Source organism: Zonotrichia leucophrys, chromosome 10 (assembly GCF_028769735.1).
Source record: "Zonotrichia leucophrys gambelii isolate GWCS_2022_RI chromosome 10, RI_Zleu_2.0, whole genome shotgun sequence".
Classification (NCBI taxonomy): domain Eukaryota; kingdom Metazoa; phylum Chordata; class Aves; order Passeriformes; family Passerellidae; genus Zonotrichia; species Zonotrichia leucophrys.
The window spans coordinates 14,358,188-14,375,982 of NC_088180.1; the positions used below are offsets into that span (position 1 = coordinate 14,358,188).

Consider the following 17,795-nt stretch of genomic DNA (forward strand, 5'->3'; position numbering starts at 1 on the left):
AGTCCTGTGCTCAATTCCTCAGCAATGTGGCTTTGGGAACCCTGGTGTCCCTGCTTGAAAGTCAAAATTCTCAGTGACTTCTTTCCCCTTCTGCAATGTTCCTGCCATCCCAGCTATTCTGGGAGTATGCCCTGTCAGGACCAGGGGCTATTCTTGGACCACTCTGCTGATCACACCCAGCAGCAGCAGCCTGCTCTGACAGCTCCTGCTGTTCCAGGGCATGGAAAGGCAGGCAGGAATAATTTCCCAAGCCAAGGCAACGTGAGGAGTGAGTGCTGTGGCTCTCTCTGCTCAGATGGTGCAGCTCCAGAGAGAAGAAGCTCAGATACGGCAGCAAGGCAGGGAGAGTGAGTCTGGAGTTTAATGCCTCTGAAAGAGAAAGCAGCAGTTGAAAAATTGATGTAGCAGTGAAAAGTTCCTTGCTTCCAAGCAGAAATTAGGAGTAGTAGAAATTAGGAGTTTTTCAGGCATGTGATGAGGTGCAAGGTCTCTGTCTTAACTCCTCTGCACCCACTATGCACGCAAAGATGTTTAATGACAAACTTGCTCACTTTCGACAGGAATATATTTCCAGCCCATGCTAGCAGGGAATCAAATTACTGCCCATGGTAGCAGGAGGAGGTATGAAATAAATTGGTCAAGGGAAACCTTACTTTTAAAAGCCAAAAATAACATGGTATATAATGTAAAGTTCAAAGTTGAGCATTGAGGCTAGGGACTCCTGTGCAGTATAAATTCAGTGTCATAAAAGACCAAGAGTGGAGCAAATTGCTGCAAAATGCAAGACCTGGTAAGTAGCAGCAGGATATTGAAGACAAAGCTCACAAAGTGATTTTAACAGGTTTTGAAACCTGCTGCCATAGCTTGTTTTCAATTGCTGTGATTTTATTTGGGCTCGTTAGAGTGTCAGATGCTCGGGCTCTCTGTGGAGGTAAGGGGTGTATTCAGCTTATGCTCATGCTACAACCAAATCAACAATAACCTAATAAATGATAACTAATAAAAACCAAGGTTTAATTATGTGAATCTGTGAGCATGTTATGAACAGAGCAATCCTCCCAGGAGCAGAGGCAGCCAGAGGAAAGATGAAAGTAGAGGATGTGCAACTAGTGTTAAAAAGCTGCTTTGCTGCCATTTCATTGAGCTCCATGGGTATGTGCGTGCCATGATCCACTTGGCAAATTGCTCTGTACAAGACACTAAAAACACAATAAAATGCCTTATAATGTCTGGATCAGGATTACAGGTACCCAGAGAGAGAGCAAACGCGTGCACCTCAACACTAGGGAGCATTTTTTGTTAAATCCAAGTGCAGTGAGTCCTCTTGTCTCAGAGCTCTGGTGCATAGAGGAGGATAAGATTCTCTCCAAGCTCTGGTTCATAGAGGAGAATAAGTTCTCTTGTCTCCAGGCTGGGTGCATAGAGGAGGGTAAGATCATTTTGCCTCAGGACAGAGAAGGGCCTGAGAGCCCATGCCTCCAAGTGCCAGCCATGGGAAGTGTGATTGCCAGCTCTGGCATTTCAGTGTACCCTTTTATGAAGGGAAAAGTGATTAGAGAAACCCCAGGAGGTCCTGGCAATCATTAACGCTGGATCTAATGGCAGGAAAAGATGGAACCAACGTTACTGTGTCAGGTTTGTCTCTCTGAGCCCACTCAGGCCATAGGCTGAGCTTTACACAAGCAAGAAGCAGCAGCTCTGGTTGGTGCTTCAAGGCAGCCAGGCTGGCCAAGTGGTCCAGGCTCTCCCAGGCGTGCCTGCTTGGCTTCCATCAGGGAAGGTGACGTTTTTATTCCCCGCCACTTTTCCAGGGATGCTTTCAAACCTAATTAAGCTTAGCGTTATCATTGTTTTTATCACATTAAGATCCCACTTGGCTCTCAGCAGCACAGACCACAAAGTCAACACTGCATCTTTAAACAGAAACAACAGATTTTGGTTCAATTAAAAATTCATTAAAATGTAAATTACTTTGTAGGGTTTTTTTCCTTCTAATGCCTGTTCAGTGTGACACTCTAATGGCACAAAGCATTAAGGGGAGGTTAACTGGCAGCACAGAGACAAATTGCTCTCCATATACTCACCTGCTCAAGTGATCTTGGAAAAGAATTTAACCCTTTTCTCTTACCCACAGGGGTTTCTATCTTATCCCAATTGTTCATGATCTTTCTTTGTTGTAAAACTATCACAGAATGACAGAATTGGAAGGACCTTAAGGATCATCTCATTCCAGCCTCCCCACCATGGTCTGGAACACCTTCCACTAAACCAACTTGCTCAAAGCCCTGTCCAACCTGGAACTGTCATGCTTTCTTATATCTACACTGAATCACCTTATCCTGCAGCTCTGCTTTCCCTTTTCCTCTGCAGTTCTTCAACAGCTCTCAGGGAATTTTTTCTCCAAGATGACCTATCCTAAAAGCCAACTGTTTCCTGCCAGACCCCAGCTAGATGTGCCAGAATAAATTTCCTGCCTGTTTCCCTTCCAGTGGCTGCACAAGATACGATGAGTTAACCACATACTTATTAAATCATTTGTTGCTTCTAATGCTCTATGAAACCACGTGTGCGCATTATTATTATTATTAATATTATTATTATTTTCCTTATCACAGTAAACTCAGTCGCTAGTGCAAGTTCATTAGGTGTCGTTAATTGCTAACAACATATTCAGAACGTATGGTAAACGCAATTTAATTGAGAACTAATTAACTTGTTATAGTTATCTCATTACATGCCAATTAAACTTTTCAACATTCCTTTTCAGTAGATAAAGGAACAGTTAAAATCCCAGGGACCAGCTTCTGAGCTGGAGTAAGGGGGGCAGCTCTGCTGCCTTCATCTGTAGTGCAGTTACTTTGCTTCTTGCATTTTTGTAAGATTAAGGGAAGCCAAGGGAGTTCAGGTTAATTTAGTGTGTCTCTGAAGAGGCTGAGAACTTGGAATTAAAAAAAAAAAGAAGCCTCTGATGGTGGGTTTGTGTTTTGTGAGAGGAGCTGAAGGACTCCTCAGGAATTTCTGCTGTGTGGCTGAATCAATCTGTAGTTTTTGGTTGATTTTGGTAAATCAACCTCCAGCCTTAACACCTGCAGACCAGAGGAGGGAACAGTGACACACTGCACCAGACTCAGAGTCCATGCAAAGGCATCACAGCTTTGGATTGGCATCATTTCAAGGGGCTCTCCCCAGACAAGCCCCAGCTGATGGCACACAAGAGCGCTCATGGCAGTGTGATTGACTGCACCTGCCCCCCACCAGCTCTGTCATCAAATCATATTTGTCCACCTCAGGTTTCTGCCCTCTCTCTGCACGAAAGTGTCAAGCAGACAAAGGAGAGGGAAGTAATGGAGGAAAAAAGCAGAGCCATGTGAGTAAAAAGTGCTTCCCAAAGCCACAAAATAAGCAGCTGGGGAAAACTGGGAACTATATCGCCTTTAATCTCTAAGATAAACAGGTTCAGTCATTTTAGATATTACAGGAACATCTGTGGCTTTAAAAAAAAATACAAAAATCAACTTGTAGCTGAGCCATTAGGTCCATAGTATCACTGTAATGCTTCCTTCAAACCGAAATGAAAATCTTTGAAAGTGAGAAGATTTCAAGAGGCTCTTATTAAAGTGAGAGGTGACTATTCTGTGAAATAGTCACAGAAAGTCACTGTGACAGGTTTGATGATTAATTTCTGGTTTATTCACTCCCTGAGACAAATTTGTGAGAAATTTGGAAAATATGTGGAGGGACAAGTGGGCAAATCCACAAAGCTCTAACCTCAGCAGCTTCCCCACATAAAGGAGCTGCATCTATGGGGTGGGAGAGAATTCCAAGAGTGCTCCTGCCCTGCCACTGTGCCACACACTGAGAGCCAGCTGAGGTGAATCACAGCACTTTGGGCCCAAAACCTTTTATCAGGGTGCAGAATCATCTCAGGGTGTTGGTTCCTCCACACTGAGCAAATCGCGCTCTGCTGGAGCAAGGATTTATGGAAAAGTGTCAGGGAAATGAAGGAAGAGCAGGGAGGCAGAACGAGCTGTTTGCATCCTTCAAGTGAAGCAGGGAGCTGCCTGTGAAGATGAACTTTAATTTAAACCACAGGGAAGAAGAGTGTTAATGCAACACCCACCTCATGCAGCTTTTCCAATAAGGGCTATAATACAACAAAAGCAGCTGAAGAGGCTTTTCTCATAGAATCTTCTAACTAACTTTGTAAAGCCAGGAAAGCACAATTCTTCCGGAGGTCTTTCATGTCCATAATGTGCTGAATCCAAATATTTACAGGCATCTTCTATAACCACTGCTGTTTAAATAGAGAGCGCTCCTCAAGTGGGAAGGGTGAGTGTGATGTAGTGTAATGGAGGCTATTAGTACATACCAGAAGCCTCAAGAATTCTCCAGCATTTCTATCCAGGATGTGCTAAGATGGCAATACTTGCATGGTGAATGTGTTTTTACTGTGTGCTTTTATGATGTTTTCATTATATGCTTTTATTATGTGGTTATAAGCTGCTAGAATGGAAACAGGAGCTATAAAGTTTGATTGATTGTTATATTCCCATATATAAACGGAGATTATTTTTTTTTCCACTAGAATCTATGAATGACAGATAAGTTTGATTGAGATGCAAGTCCAAGCATTAAGTCCACTCCTGGACTAATCAAATCCAGCTCCTGAAATCAAGTCAAGGCTGATGGAATCACAGGATATGCTGAGCTGGGAGGAACCCACAGGGACCATCAAGGTCCACAGGATAAGCCCAGTGATGATTCTGAGCTTTCCTCAGGCCTGGAGAGGCAGCTGGGACACTTGGTGCCCCGTGTGTCCCACAGATCTCCAGGAGCTCAGGCCACCAGGGTTCTGAAATCCCTGAGGCTGAAGCAGGAGCTAAATTCAGAAACCAAAGAGGGTGTAACAGACTCTTGTTTAAGATCCTATTTCTGATGAGGTTTAATTTAGACAACAGAGCCAAGAGCTCTAAAGTGACACTGTGTTCTCATTTAATCATAGGGATTAATATTTTTGTGATGTGCAAGGTTTGATGGATGCTGCAAACACCTCCTGTTCCCCCTGCTCTCCCCGTGCACTGTGCTGCTCCAGGTCTCACTGACTGCTCCATCCTGGTGGAATCAGGCTTCACTCCAGTGGGATGTGAAGGAGAACCCCTTCAATAACTTCTGTTTATGGTGGCCGCAGTTATGGGCCCTTCCCCAGAGTAAATCTTTGTGCAGTCCCCTCCTGTAATACTGTGCTTTATAAACCTTCCAGAGCAGGGATTTGTCAGGGTGATCAACATTGCAACTGGTTGCAGCTGACACAGATTCTGCTTTTTTTCTGCTGTACTGGAGGCCTATTCCCTGCAATGCTCCTTTTGTTGTTCACCTACCCTGGACAGAGCAGCTCACTGTGAAACACCTCTCAGGCGCCTCATCCCACACACAGCCTCCTCTTTTACACACCTGAGAGGGCTGCCAGCATCCAAAATTCCCTGCTGAGGCTTTTGAAGTTGCTGGCCAGCCCAAGAGTGAGGCATGGTGAGGTGTTTGCAGGGAGAGGAAACACCCTGGCTTTCAAGGAAGCAAACCCAATAATCATGCTGTAATTTATTTCTAGGAAAAAGACATGGCAAATCTTTTGTGTTCCTCCAATAAACCTCTCCTCTTGCTTGTTGCCTTGCAAGCACTGGAAGCATTTCCCCATCCTCTGTAGGTTCTGTGCTTTGTACTCCTGCTTGCTAAATATATGCCAGCACATATCCACCACTTACTGCAGCATGCAGGCTCATGATCTTTGCATGGCTCCTTCCCCTCTAGGACTGCCATAAATAAACCACTAGGTCAGGGAGGCTGCTGCATGCCTGTGGTCTCTCTCCCCCACACTGGTTCTTTTTCTCTCTCCTCCCTCCTCCTGCATTTATACAGAGCATTTCATCCTGCAAGGAGTGCTCCCTGCAGCCCCCTCTCCAGAGGCTGTTCTGTGCTAGGTGTAATCTGGCAGCAGATCATTCACATTCCTCACCACACAGGACACTAATGATCCCAGATCAGAGCAAAAATCACATTTTGGCACGAGCTGCACTGAAGTTTTCCCTCCCAGGGAACGTGCTCGCTGAGCTGACAAATCAGATTCCCAACAGAGGAGGGTTTTGGAGCGTGTGGTGCTGCACAGCCAGGAGCAGGCACTCAAAAATCCCATTTTGCAACCTAGAAGGGAAGTATGATCTTGGAAATATCCTCTCCTGGCTGCTCCTAATGTGATTGGGGTATTCGCAATTCCTTAAGAGTTTTTTGGATTGATATAATTGTTTCTTTCTTGGTGTTGGCCACCAAGAGATGAGTTCTGTTCTTGCTTCACAGGAGGACCTAACCTGGGGGCCATGCCCTCCCTGCACCTTCTGGCTAGAGCTTGCCAGGGGAAATCCTTTTGCCCTACTTTGCTCTCTCAAAATTCCCTTCATTTCAAAGCCTGAGCAATTCCCTCGGCAGCTCTGCCCACCACAAAGCACAAGAAGGATGAGAAATATTAGCAGAAAAGAGAAGGGAAAAAAAAGCATTTATTATTGATGGGGGGCAGAACGACAGTCACCGTAGTTACAGAAATCAAGCGCCTTTCTAGAGCTGAAATGAGGCTTCACATTAAAGGCCTTTTGCACAGCAGTTTTTTAGCTGTTAGCAAAAGGTGGAGAGAAGAAAAAGTTACATTCTTAATGTTACCCTTTTAGGTTTTGTCATCTTTGCTAAATGGAACATATTGTCAGATCTCGTGTTTTCCTGGCAGAAGAGATCTCATTTGCAAAGGACCATGTGTGCATGTGAATTTTTTTGTTCCTTTTCTTTTTTTGGTCGTTTTAATTGCTGTTGTAACCTGAACATTTTGCAAATATTTCAATCAAAAATTTTTCCAAAGCACCCTAAGAGGGTGAGGAAAAAGCAAGAGAGCCTTCCTGTAGTTTTTTTCAGGTGTGCTCATCACTAAGGTGAGTTGAGTGGTTAACAGTGCTGTCTTGGATGGCCCAAAGGAGGGTTATAAAGATTTCTCCTTCTTTATCTATTCCTTTGTTGTCACTCTTTTTCCCTCTGACTTCTCACAGGTGGGAACAATCTGAGATCTCAAATTATTCTTGCAAGAAACCCCCTCTCACACCTTGCAGTGCCCGTACACAGGTTGTTCCTTCATCCTACATGTGAGATTGTTTATCCAAACTAGGTAGATTTGCCCCCTCAACGTGGCTGTAGAGAGTAATTGGTTTTCTGTCAGGTATAGAACAAGACTAATCAAACCTGTCAGTCTGAAACAGGTCAAACCTAGAGTCAAATATGACCTGTGCTTCAAGGGTCAAGAAATGCAGGAATACCATGCTGGAGGTGCTGCAGAAAAAAACCTGAAAGAAATGTCATATCTTAGCAGCTTTAATCAGAGATAAAACACAAAATGTGAAATTCGCTGAGGTCTCCATTTGGCATCTGAACCCTACATCTGTTTATCAGCCACTTCAAATCTACAATTATAAGTGAGAATTACATATCACATTGGACTTATCTCAGGGGGATGTGTTGTTAGGTTCAAACCATTGCTGGTTGTGTGCAAAAAATGTGCATCTTTAATACACATTGAGAACGTGGGCACCTTCTGAGTCACTGAAAACATGGCCTTGCTGGGTTAATTATTCCTCTGTGAGGTGGGGAAAAAGGGGTGAAGCATGGGGGTTAGGGTAGAAGCAGGGAACAGGGAAGAGTCTTGAGTCATTTCTGTTCCATGGCTGTCAGCACATGGTTTCTTTGTTCCTCTGGTGACTGTGCAAGACAAACACTGCAAGTGCAAGTTTGAGGAAAAGGCTGGGACAGCTTGGATAGTGTGGAATGCCAGCACTGGGGTGTTATTTGGGCACTCACACCTGCTTCAGCTGTGGAGCCTTGCACAGGTCCATGGAGACGCAATTGTCCACGTTCTTCAAAGCTGAAACTCCTTTCTCCTCCTGCCTTCTGCCCTGGGCATCACAGTGGCTTCACACAATGAGCAAAACATACCCAGAGTCACAACACCCCCAAAAAAGAGGGGCCCCCATAATGTGTGTGTAAAACAACACCCATGCACACACAGCACTGCCACCCAGTGGCTTGCTGACCACAAAGGGGGGCTGCAAACTTGGTTTAGGGTGGGCTTTTCTCCCCTAAATGCCATTAACATGGTGTACAAATTTAACACAAGCACATACCCAGCTCAGCCTTCCCAACCTGGAGGTGCCCAGCTTGGCAGGCACGCAGGGCCAGGCTGTGGGAGTGAGCCAGCTGTGCAGCTGCAGGTGGAAATATCAATTCCTTGGCATCAGGTTCAGGTAACAGGCAATTTGCAATTGTCACACATATTCTGCCTTTTCCCTTTTTCCTCCCTTTTCCGTTTTTTGTGTGTCAGTGGTTAATTGCAAGGGGGAGGACGGCAGACCTTATCTCTCCTGACTAGTGGTGGCAAAACTGAAAAATTGTTTTCATTACCAGGTGGAAGGCTTTTCACATGCAAATTATCGATATCATTGTGAATGTGGCATTTTTATTAATCCAAACCAGCTTATCTGACCAAAAAGAAAAGAAATATCATTCTTGTTTTATATCAAACATTTTGCTCTGACAACGGCGAGTCATATTTGATGAAATATTGCACGGATTGCACCATTTTTACAATTTAGTGCAAGAGAGAAAGAAATAAAAAGGACTAATGGATGGGGTGGGGTTTGGGGATTTTTTGATGGATTTGGGGTTGGGATTTTTGGTTTTGCTCTTTTTATCTTTAAGACGCTTCTCCTAAATGCCAGTCAAGTGATGCAAGTTCACATAAACATTTTAACTTCTTTTCTTCAACATCAAAGAAACTGATCTGGTTTTATAGATGTATTTTTATCTCTCTATTGTGCGCACTTCCCCTTCAGACACTGGGAAAATAAGGTCACATTCCCTACTGAGTCCATCCTTTTCTATTGATTTTACTTTCTTAAAATCCTAATAGAGCTTGAAATTAATACCGTTTAATTTTCTTCTCCCTTTCTTGTGACTCAACAAAGCTTTCTTATTGCTGCTACACAAGTCTGGGTACAAAGAAGACGACAGACTTGGCATCCTCCTTCCAATGGCAAAAATCCTTGAAAGAGAAAATCAGGAGAGTTTTGGCTCTTTATGCAAGGATGTGAAGGCTCTCCCTGTCTAGAAGATGAGGAGCGAGAGGATGCTTCTTTACCCATATCAATAGGGGATGTTATGGAGCCCTGTAATGTGGCAAAATTCAGGTTCACTGACTTTAGGACAGGTCTAAATTCCTCTGCTTGGGCTGCAACTCAGTGCTCTCTGCTTATGAAGAATAAAAAAGAAGAATAAAAAGAAAGAGCCCTATTTATATTCCCCAGCCTGGGACAAACTGCTTGTCCTTCAGGAGCCAGGTGAATGCACTTCAGTAATGGACATAGCCACTTCAGAATCCAGCTGGAAACCACTTACCCAAGGGTAGATGAAGCCAGGTGAGGAGACTGGCAGCTCTGGAAGCTGCTGGGCTGTTACCAGCACCCTCCATCCATGAGCAGAGCTGCTGTCCTATCCCTTGCTCAGCATGGAGACCAGCAAGAGCATTCAGGAGAAGGTGAAGGGCATCAAACCCACTGAGTCAGCATCCTTCCCTCTTGCCAGTGAACCTGCTGGGGAGGAAAGGACACTTCATGGCCCCTGGGAGTCACCTCTCCCTCGTGGGAGGGTTTTGCTGGCGAGAGTAGCGAGAGGCAGGTTGGGCGTCAGCAGTGACACGATGGAACACGACAACCCCGGCTAGCCCAGGCTCCTGTGCCCCTCTGTCACATCAGAGCAGTGCTCAGCTGTATAAAATGGGCTGTAAACTTTGCTCATTTTGGCTGACAGATACGATAAAGGTTATGTGTGCTTTACAGCATTACGAATTTGATGGAGAAAGGTCCCCTGAGACCTCTCCCTGCACCAGGTCCCAGCATTTGGCACAGCATAGCAGGGACCTCATGGGTCATGTTCCCTGCCCCCCCTCTGCTTATTCAGGAGTCACTGCCCACCTCAGTGATGCTTCTCACATAGATTAGAAGCATTTTAATTATGTATTATTTTTGCACTCTTTGTGTATCTGTGCCTTCCATACGCACATCTTAAATTCATCACCTCTCTGCCAGTTGTTTGTAAATGTCCCCAGGTGTTTAACTCTTATTCTCTGAATCCTCTGAGCTACTGCTGCTGAGTGTGGCTATTACATATTCCTGATATTTCTCAAAGGTCAAAAGAAAATGTAAAAATGCCATTTCTTTTCTCTTCTCCTCACAAAGCAGAAAATGCAATATTGTTCTGGTGTAGTTACTTTAGCTGCAATGCTAACATTTTATTTTTTTTAAGTAGACCTTATTGTATTTACTGCAAATGTTCCAGATACAGAATTACTTCCTCAAATTATTAGGAACTAGAAGATATAATCAGCTTTTATTCTGTTTTAGAAGATATTACTCTACCACAACAGTCTATTTGCGACAGTTTGCTCTCATCTTCCTGCAACCCATCTTACAAATGAGACATAAAATTGAGGCTGTGGGTGCTTATGGACCCAATCCTGCAACATTTATGCACCTGTTTAAGCTGAATCATGTAAAGATTCGTGGTGGATTGAATTTGCAGAATGACTAACACTTGAGGAACTATGGCAGTTGCTCCAAAGCAGTCTGCAGTTCTTCAGGATAATGAGCAATGCATGAAACTGGTGCATTATCAGGGTGGATTATTTGCTCCTCCCTCAAATCTGGCCAGGACGCTGTAAAGGATGGACTTGGGGTGAATGCAGAGTAAACTGTCCTTTCTGTAGCCAGTATTATTATATTAATTTCCTCTTATCACTGCAGTAAGACTCCTGACCATGCAGAATTCAGCCCTCAGCAGTGCACCGAGATCTCAAGGTTTTCATCGCAGAGTCACACTTGGTGGTGTTACACAGCTTTGTTAATTGATTACAAAATAATTCTGCAAGCTGCACTGTTCCTGCATTTTCTATCCAGCTTGCTCCCTCGTCACCTCAAACCAGCTGCACTTCAAGGTCCTGGTCCCTGTGTCTGAAGCCCAATCAGCCAAAGAATGACCTTTTTTTTTTGACCTACATGTTTCAGAGGAAGAAAGCAACAGATGACACCAAGTAGAGGATTCACAGAGCTCTTTGTGTGAGCCCCTAGCAATGGAGCTCTCCAGTGAAGGGCATCAAGCTTAACTCTCAGCTCACCCAGCAAGGAGGATTTTTTTTCAATTTCATTTAATAGCAGCATTTCCATTGACTTACACAGGAGCAGAGCCAAATCCCAGCGTGTCTTTTAAGAAAAGCTACTCCTCAGCAGAAGCAGCATCTCAGCAGAGAGAATGCCCTTGCCCCTGAGAGTCCTTGTCCAGGCAAACCAACTCCCACTGTGCACTGAATGATCCCCCCTCTTATTCCTGAGCCTCCATCGAGATTTCTGCTCTTGCACATTGACACTGTGATTGGCAACTGAAACACAAAGATCAGACAAAAGAGGCTGGAACACCACCTGGGATGGAGCTGAAAAAGATGCAGGAGCAGATATCTCCATCTGCATTCTGGAGGATGTGCAGGAGGAGAAGGCAGCTGCGGTGTGGTGCTCCCGAATCACAGGGGACCGGTGCTGTGCCCGCTGCATCTCGGGAAACCCCAATGTCATCCCTGCCCCAGCAAGGTCACCTCAGAGCCTGTTCCTCATCCTCAGGCCAGTCACACTGCTGGGGAGCTCCAGAACAGGGTGGGCAAAAGGAGTCCAAGATGAATAAAACAGGAGGAAAATTGGGCTTTTCTCAGATTTACGCAGAAGGTAAATTATGGGGCTACTTATGCCACCTAAAATCACTTTCTCCCCAGGGTCCTGGATGTGCTCCATTATGAAAGCTGTATACTGGAGTGTAAATTTGCCACATACACACTACAATATAATTGTACCAGACTCACCTGTGTCGTATTTTTTACCTATAAATGTAATGGTGATTTGTTTGTCTCTCTTTCTACAAGAGTTTCAGAATCCCCAGGAAAGCATGTGGGCCATAACACACTCGTTCCACCATTTAATCCAGATAAAAGAGAAAAGTCTTGCGCTGAGTTTGCCTCTCCATACATTATACTGGTGTTAGCATCCCTGTACATATGGACAGCTTTATCCTGGTGCAAGGCACCTCGGCAGGAATCACACAACACTGACAGTGTACCACACTGTACTTCTGAATTGATGCAAAAAGCCGTGCACAGAAGGGAAAATGGCAGCTTTCCAAGTGGCCCCAGTTAATAGCTCTGTTTTGCTTAATGGTGCCTCCCATTCAGACTAAAGATGCTGTTTTAAATATGTAAGCAATTAGTATCTCTCGCTCTCAACACATCTGTGCTGCTTCTCTCTGCTGCATTATAAATCTATCGCGTGCCTCTCCAGCTCGGCAGTGCATATATCACCAGATATTCTGATTTTCAGCAACTTTCTGCTCTGAAAGAGTTGTGCTTGGATTTGGTGAGGCTGTGCCGGGCTGGCATTGCCTAAGCCTCTCTTCACCGTGTCTGTCACTGGACTAACAGATAACAGGGATATAGGGAAAGCATCTCTGGGTGGTTTTTCGGCGGTTCTTTGGTCCAGCCAGTACTTCTGTGTTTTTCCCGGCTTTCACACACTTTCTGTGTAGAAACTGCAGTTTTTTCTCTTCGTAACAAAACCCAAGGGCGCCTGTAGCCTGCAGGAGGATGTTTGCAGGGGTTGCAAGGTGGTTGAGATGCAGCCAAGCATCTCTGAAGCAGAACACCTACCTTGCAGTTTTGTTCTTAAATAAATTCTGCCCGCACAAACTCCAGCGGGATCCAGAGTCATGGCAGGACTAGCGCGGTTACGACGGTCAGTATTTATAGGAGCGCAAGGAATCATTGTTGCTAAAATAACAACTGATAGTAATAGAACCGGGTGTGATAAGTTATCCAGGGTTTTTTTTGTTGTTGTTTTTAAGGAGGAGAAGGCACCGCGCGCGGGAGTTCCCGCTGTCTGATTTTATTGCAGTTTTTTGTCCTTTCGCGGAGCAGCCGCCCCGCCTGCGCGGTGCTCACTCCCCCCCTCCCCGGCCAGGAGCGACCCCGCCGCACCGCGCGGTGGGCGCAGGGGAGGAGACGGCGGAGCGGCGAGGAGTGCAGCCCGCTGCCAGGGGCTGGAGGAGCTGACAGGGGCTGGAGAGGCTGCCAGGGGCTGAAGGAGCTGGCCGGGGGGCTCGCAGGGCGCGGCGGAGGCGGCGGCTCCCGCCTCAGCCCGGGCCGCGGTGAGGGACGCGCGGGCCGCGGGGCCGCGCCTCAAACTTTAGCGGCGGGGGGCGGCGGGGCCGAGTCCGCCCCGAGCGCCCCCTCCCCGCCCCTCCGCAGCCTCCCCGCGCCGGCGGGGCGGGCCGGGGGCGCTGAGGGGCGGAGCGGCCCCGCCGGGCGGCGGCGGCGCCGAGCCGGGACGCGGCGCCGGGCTCCGCACCCCGCGGAGCGGCGCGGAGCGGCCCAGCCCGGCCCAGCCCCGGAGCCATGCCGCTGCCGTGCCGGGGCTGGACGCTGGCGCTGCTCACGCTGCTCGTCGGTTTCCTCATCTTCGCCGATATCTCGGAGATCGAGGAGGAGAGCGGGTAAATCCCCCCGGCCCCGCGCGGGGAAGGGGCGCGGAGCGGTGCTGGGCACCGGGGAGGAGGCGGCGGCGGCGGCGGAGGAGGGGGCGGGCGCCCGGACAGTTTCTTTGTCTCCGGCTCTCCCGGGTTTCGCCGTGCCCAAGTGGGAACGGAGCGCGCTGCGCTCCCGCGCGGCTCCGCGGGGCCGGGGAGAGCCCCGGGCGGGACCGGCCCGCCGGGCAGGACGGGGCTGGATGGGGCACGGGGCCGGGCAGGGCTGCGGGACCAGGTACATCTCCCGCCGGAGACGCGGTGGTACCGGTCCGAGGAGGGATGCTGGAGCAGGTACTGGTCCCTTTAGGGATGCTGAGATACCTGTCCGGATAGGAATACCGGAGCAGGTACTGCCCTGTTACACACACTGAGGTACCGGTCCAGGCAGAGATGCTGGAGCAGATACCACTCCCCTTAGAGATGTGGTAGAGCAGGTACCTCTCCTTTTAGAGAGGCTGAGGTACCGGTCCAGGGATGCTCCATCAGGTACAGGTCTGGGTAAGGATGATGGAGTGGGTACCAGTCTGATAAGAAATGTTGGAGCAGATCCTGGTCTGGAGAGAGGGATTTGGCACGGGCAGTGCTCAGGTGCTGATGGATGGATGGAGCAGGTCCCTTAGTGGGATATTGGTGTGAGTGGTCTGCTGGACAGTGATGCTGGGGCAAATTGCAGCCCAGGGGGTTTAGGTGCCACTGCTGGTCCAGATGGGTGTGGTGGAGAGGGCACCAGCTGATGGGAGTGGTGGATAACAGAGCACTCTGCAGGTGGATAAGGGACCAGTCTATGGGATAGGAGGGATGGAGCAGGGATCAGTTGGGTGGGGGTGATGGAGGAGAGAGCTTAACCCACTGGTGTGTCCCTGTGGGATGCTTTAGGGGCTTCATGATCACCCCTCAGTGATCACTGTCATGGTTGGTGTTTACCTGCAGGTGCCATGAATGGCAGGGGCTAAAGCAGCCCCTCAGTCTGAGGAGCAACACCCCATCTCTGAGGTCTGCTTGGAAATTTAGGATATAATAAGAGGAACAAATGCAAAGAGGAGGGTTTGCATTAACTTGAGGAACTTGCTACAGCAATGTGGAAAACCAAATAATTTCAGTAATGAGGTGTGAACTCGGGGCGCCCAAATGACACAAAGGTCTTTCTGTTTGGGACCAGCTGGCTTTGTCAGTTTTTACACTGAAACAAGCACCTTTATGAGATGATAAATGAAATGCAGTGATGTTTGTTTATTATTTCATTGTTGTGTTATGCTGGGTGCCACAGGCAAGAAGTGCTTAAAGGTCACTAGCCTTGTCCAGAAACATCCAGCACCAGACTGTGGGTTACCAGGGCAGATGAATTGTTGCTCTGCAATGAGCTGGCATTATCTATATAATAATAAAGGAAATTAAAATCTTCTGATGCATCCTCCCCATTGGACAGGCTGCTCTGATCCCCTTGCTTTCTTCCCATCTCCTTTTCTGGCTTCTGTTCTTTCTTCTCTCTCCTCCCCTATCTGCTAAATCTACCCACTAGAACTTGCTGTGCCCTTATTGAAAATCTATTCTGTTTTGTTACTTACTTGTCCTGTTTTTCACCCTGGTTCATTAGGGATTCCCAGTATTGTGTATTTTTTCTCCCCTCTTTTCTATACATTGTATGGAAATTGGCTGTTTGCTGGCTGCTTATCTCCAAACCCTGGCATCTGAGTTTGTTGCTGTAGTTCCTCCGAGGAAGTTCTGCCAAGCTGTGCGGCGGCAGGGACAGCAGCAGGGTCAGATGAGTTCTGTAGGAACAGCGAGCAGCTCGTTCCACACAGCCTCAGGAAGGGCAGGGTAGCAGGGACTGGCACAGGAGAGGAGCACCCTGCACCCAGGGGGTGAAGGAGGGTCCTGGGTCCCAAGCCCTGTGATGCACATCATCACCAAACCTTTCACAGATCAGTGTCCACTCAGCTGTGCTTCCCATAGGGGATAAACAGAGCAAAGGTGGGACCCTGCTGTATTAATTATATATTATTTAATCATTAACTCTGGCAAACTGAACCTTTCCTCTTGCTTTGTCCTCTCCCACCCACTTTTCCCCATTGCATCTCTGGAGTGTTTCGGGTTTGATGAGCTCCTGCATCCCAAGCAACAGACACTGCTCACCTGGCACAGAAGCCTGGCACAATGGGCACTCCATCCCTGCGTGCTGCCATGGTGCCAGGAATGGTGAGCACAGTGCTCTGACCTGGCTGAAATGTATTGCTGTGGTGACATGGAAAAGCAGAGTGCTTGGTCTGCAGCCAGTCAGGGGATGATAGAGGGTTTTCAGTTGTGGGAGCCACATAATAGTGGCTTTGTTAACAGGTCCTGTAGGTAAAGGGAACTGTGTGAAAGCAAAAGTGCACAGCAGTGTAGAGAAGAGACCCTTCCAAAGTTTTCCAGGAGCTCTCAGTGTGTCCAGGAGGGAGCAGCTCCTCTCTGTGAGAGGTTTGGGAGGTGCTGTACATCGGGAATGTTTGGCTGTAGGATTGTGTGGCTCAGCATCCTCCTTCACACACCCCAGACCACCCTTGCTGTGGTCAGTGCACAGGGAAGGAAGGAGCTGCCCAGCTTCCCCTGGCAGGCTGGTGGCACTGGGGGAAACACAGGCAGGTGCAACTCTTTTCTTCTTTTTCCCTGGCATGGAAACACTCTAATTATTGTGAGGAGCGAACAGCTTGCCCACTTTTGCACGTACCCTGCCCCCTGCCTGCGATTTGGATTGTCTTTGGAAGAACGTTCCTCGCACGGGTGGGAGTGGGGGGAACAGATTTCTCTCACCTGCAAACACTGAGAAATTTCAGGAAGAAAACACAAAACGTTCATTAGGTTAAAAGTAAGAGAGAATATAATAGTCCTAATACTACAAAAGGACAAAAAGCCCAAAGCCATGCTGTTTCTCTGGACAATAAGTTCCCCACCTCGCAGATGAAGGGAGGTAGGAGGCGAGGACAGCTGGAGCTGCTCTGCCTGTCACAGGCTTCTGAGAAAGATGTTTGTGCCTTAAGCAGTCCCATCTCACTCCTCTAGACATCCTTAGACCACCTCCCCCAGCCGGGCGATGCTGAAACAAAGAGGTGTTGGGGCAAGGATGAGAATTCAGCAATTTCTCGCTCCTGATGCTGTGTCGCTCTTGCTCAGCCCGTTCCTCCCAAACCTGTGCGGGTTTTCCCCCTGCTACATCCTTGTCACTGGCTGGACGTGTCACCTACGGCTGTGTGGCTTGTGTGGCGGGGCTGTGGGATGCTGGCAGGCAGGATGCCGGTGGGATGCTGGCGAGATAGATGCAGGCGGGATGCTGGAGGGATGCAGGCGGGATGCTGGCGGGCAGGGACACGCTGGCCGGTGTGTGCTGCTCCGTGAGGTATTGCTGTGCTGAGCGGTCTGGGCACTTTGTTTCCGAGCAGGCAGCTGGTTCCGGGCTGCTGAACTTTTCCTGCAGCCCGGTGGCGCCTGCGTTTCCATGCAGCGCTCCGGCTCTTTGTTCGGCTGGCAGGGAACAAAAGACGCGCTCCGTGTGCCTTGGGGAGCGCTGATGGCATCGCAGCCATTCCTCCATCCGCGCCGGGATGGCGCAGCGCCGCACACCTGGCCCCGCAGAGCAAAACAAAGGATTTGGCATCCACTGGGGTCACTATTGTCGCTGATGAGGAGGAGAATTCCGCTCCGGTTTAAGGGGACTCTCTTTGTTAGTGTGCGCCTGCTGTTGCAGTTCTGCAGGGGTCCGGCTGTGTCCTGGTTGTCTGTAGAGGGAGCTGGTGACCCGCTGCCACCAGGTGACTTCTCGAATTAGCGCCTGAGCCATCTTAGGGAGCACTTGACACTTGGTCTTAATATGAGCCAACCTTTTCCCTGCTAGCCCAGACCACACGCCTTTCCATCCTGATTACAGGAGGAATTATGTTCTGCTCGCTCCGAGTGACGGATGGGAGTCTCTGATATTGCTGGCCTGCCTGCCTGCCTGGGAGCTTGTCAGTAAATTGCCACTTTTTCCTCGTGTGCCCTTTTCCAACACCTGCCTTTCAAAAGCTCAGGAAGAGATTTTGTGTCCTTTATGGAGGCTGCTGCACTTGCTGTGAGCGGGCTGCAGT

General features: G+C 48.1%; 1 protein-coding gene across 1 annotated transcript in view; it reads left to right on the forward strand.

Annotated features, from left to right (window-relative positions):
- Nucleotides 1-13,462: 13,462 nt before the first annotated feature.
- Nucleotides 13,463-17,795, forward strand: part of ST8SIA2 (ST8 alpha-N-acetyl-neuraminide alpha-2,8-sialyltransferase 2) — a 29,693-nt gene continuing 25,360 nt past the window's right edge. The window contains exon 1 of the mRNA XM_064722386.1: nt 13,463-13,662. Coding sequence (XP_064578456.1) covers nt 13,565-13,662 — 98 coding nt within the window. The 5' untranslated portion in view covers nt 13,463-13,564. The remainder of the gene's footprint in view (nt 13,663-17,795) is intronic.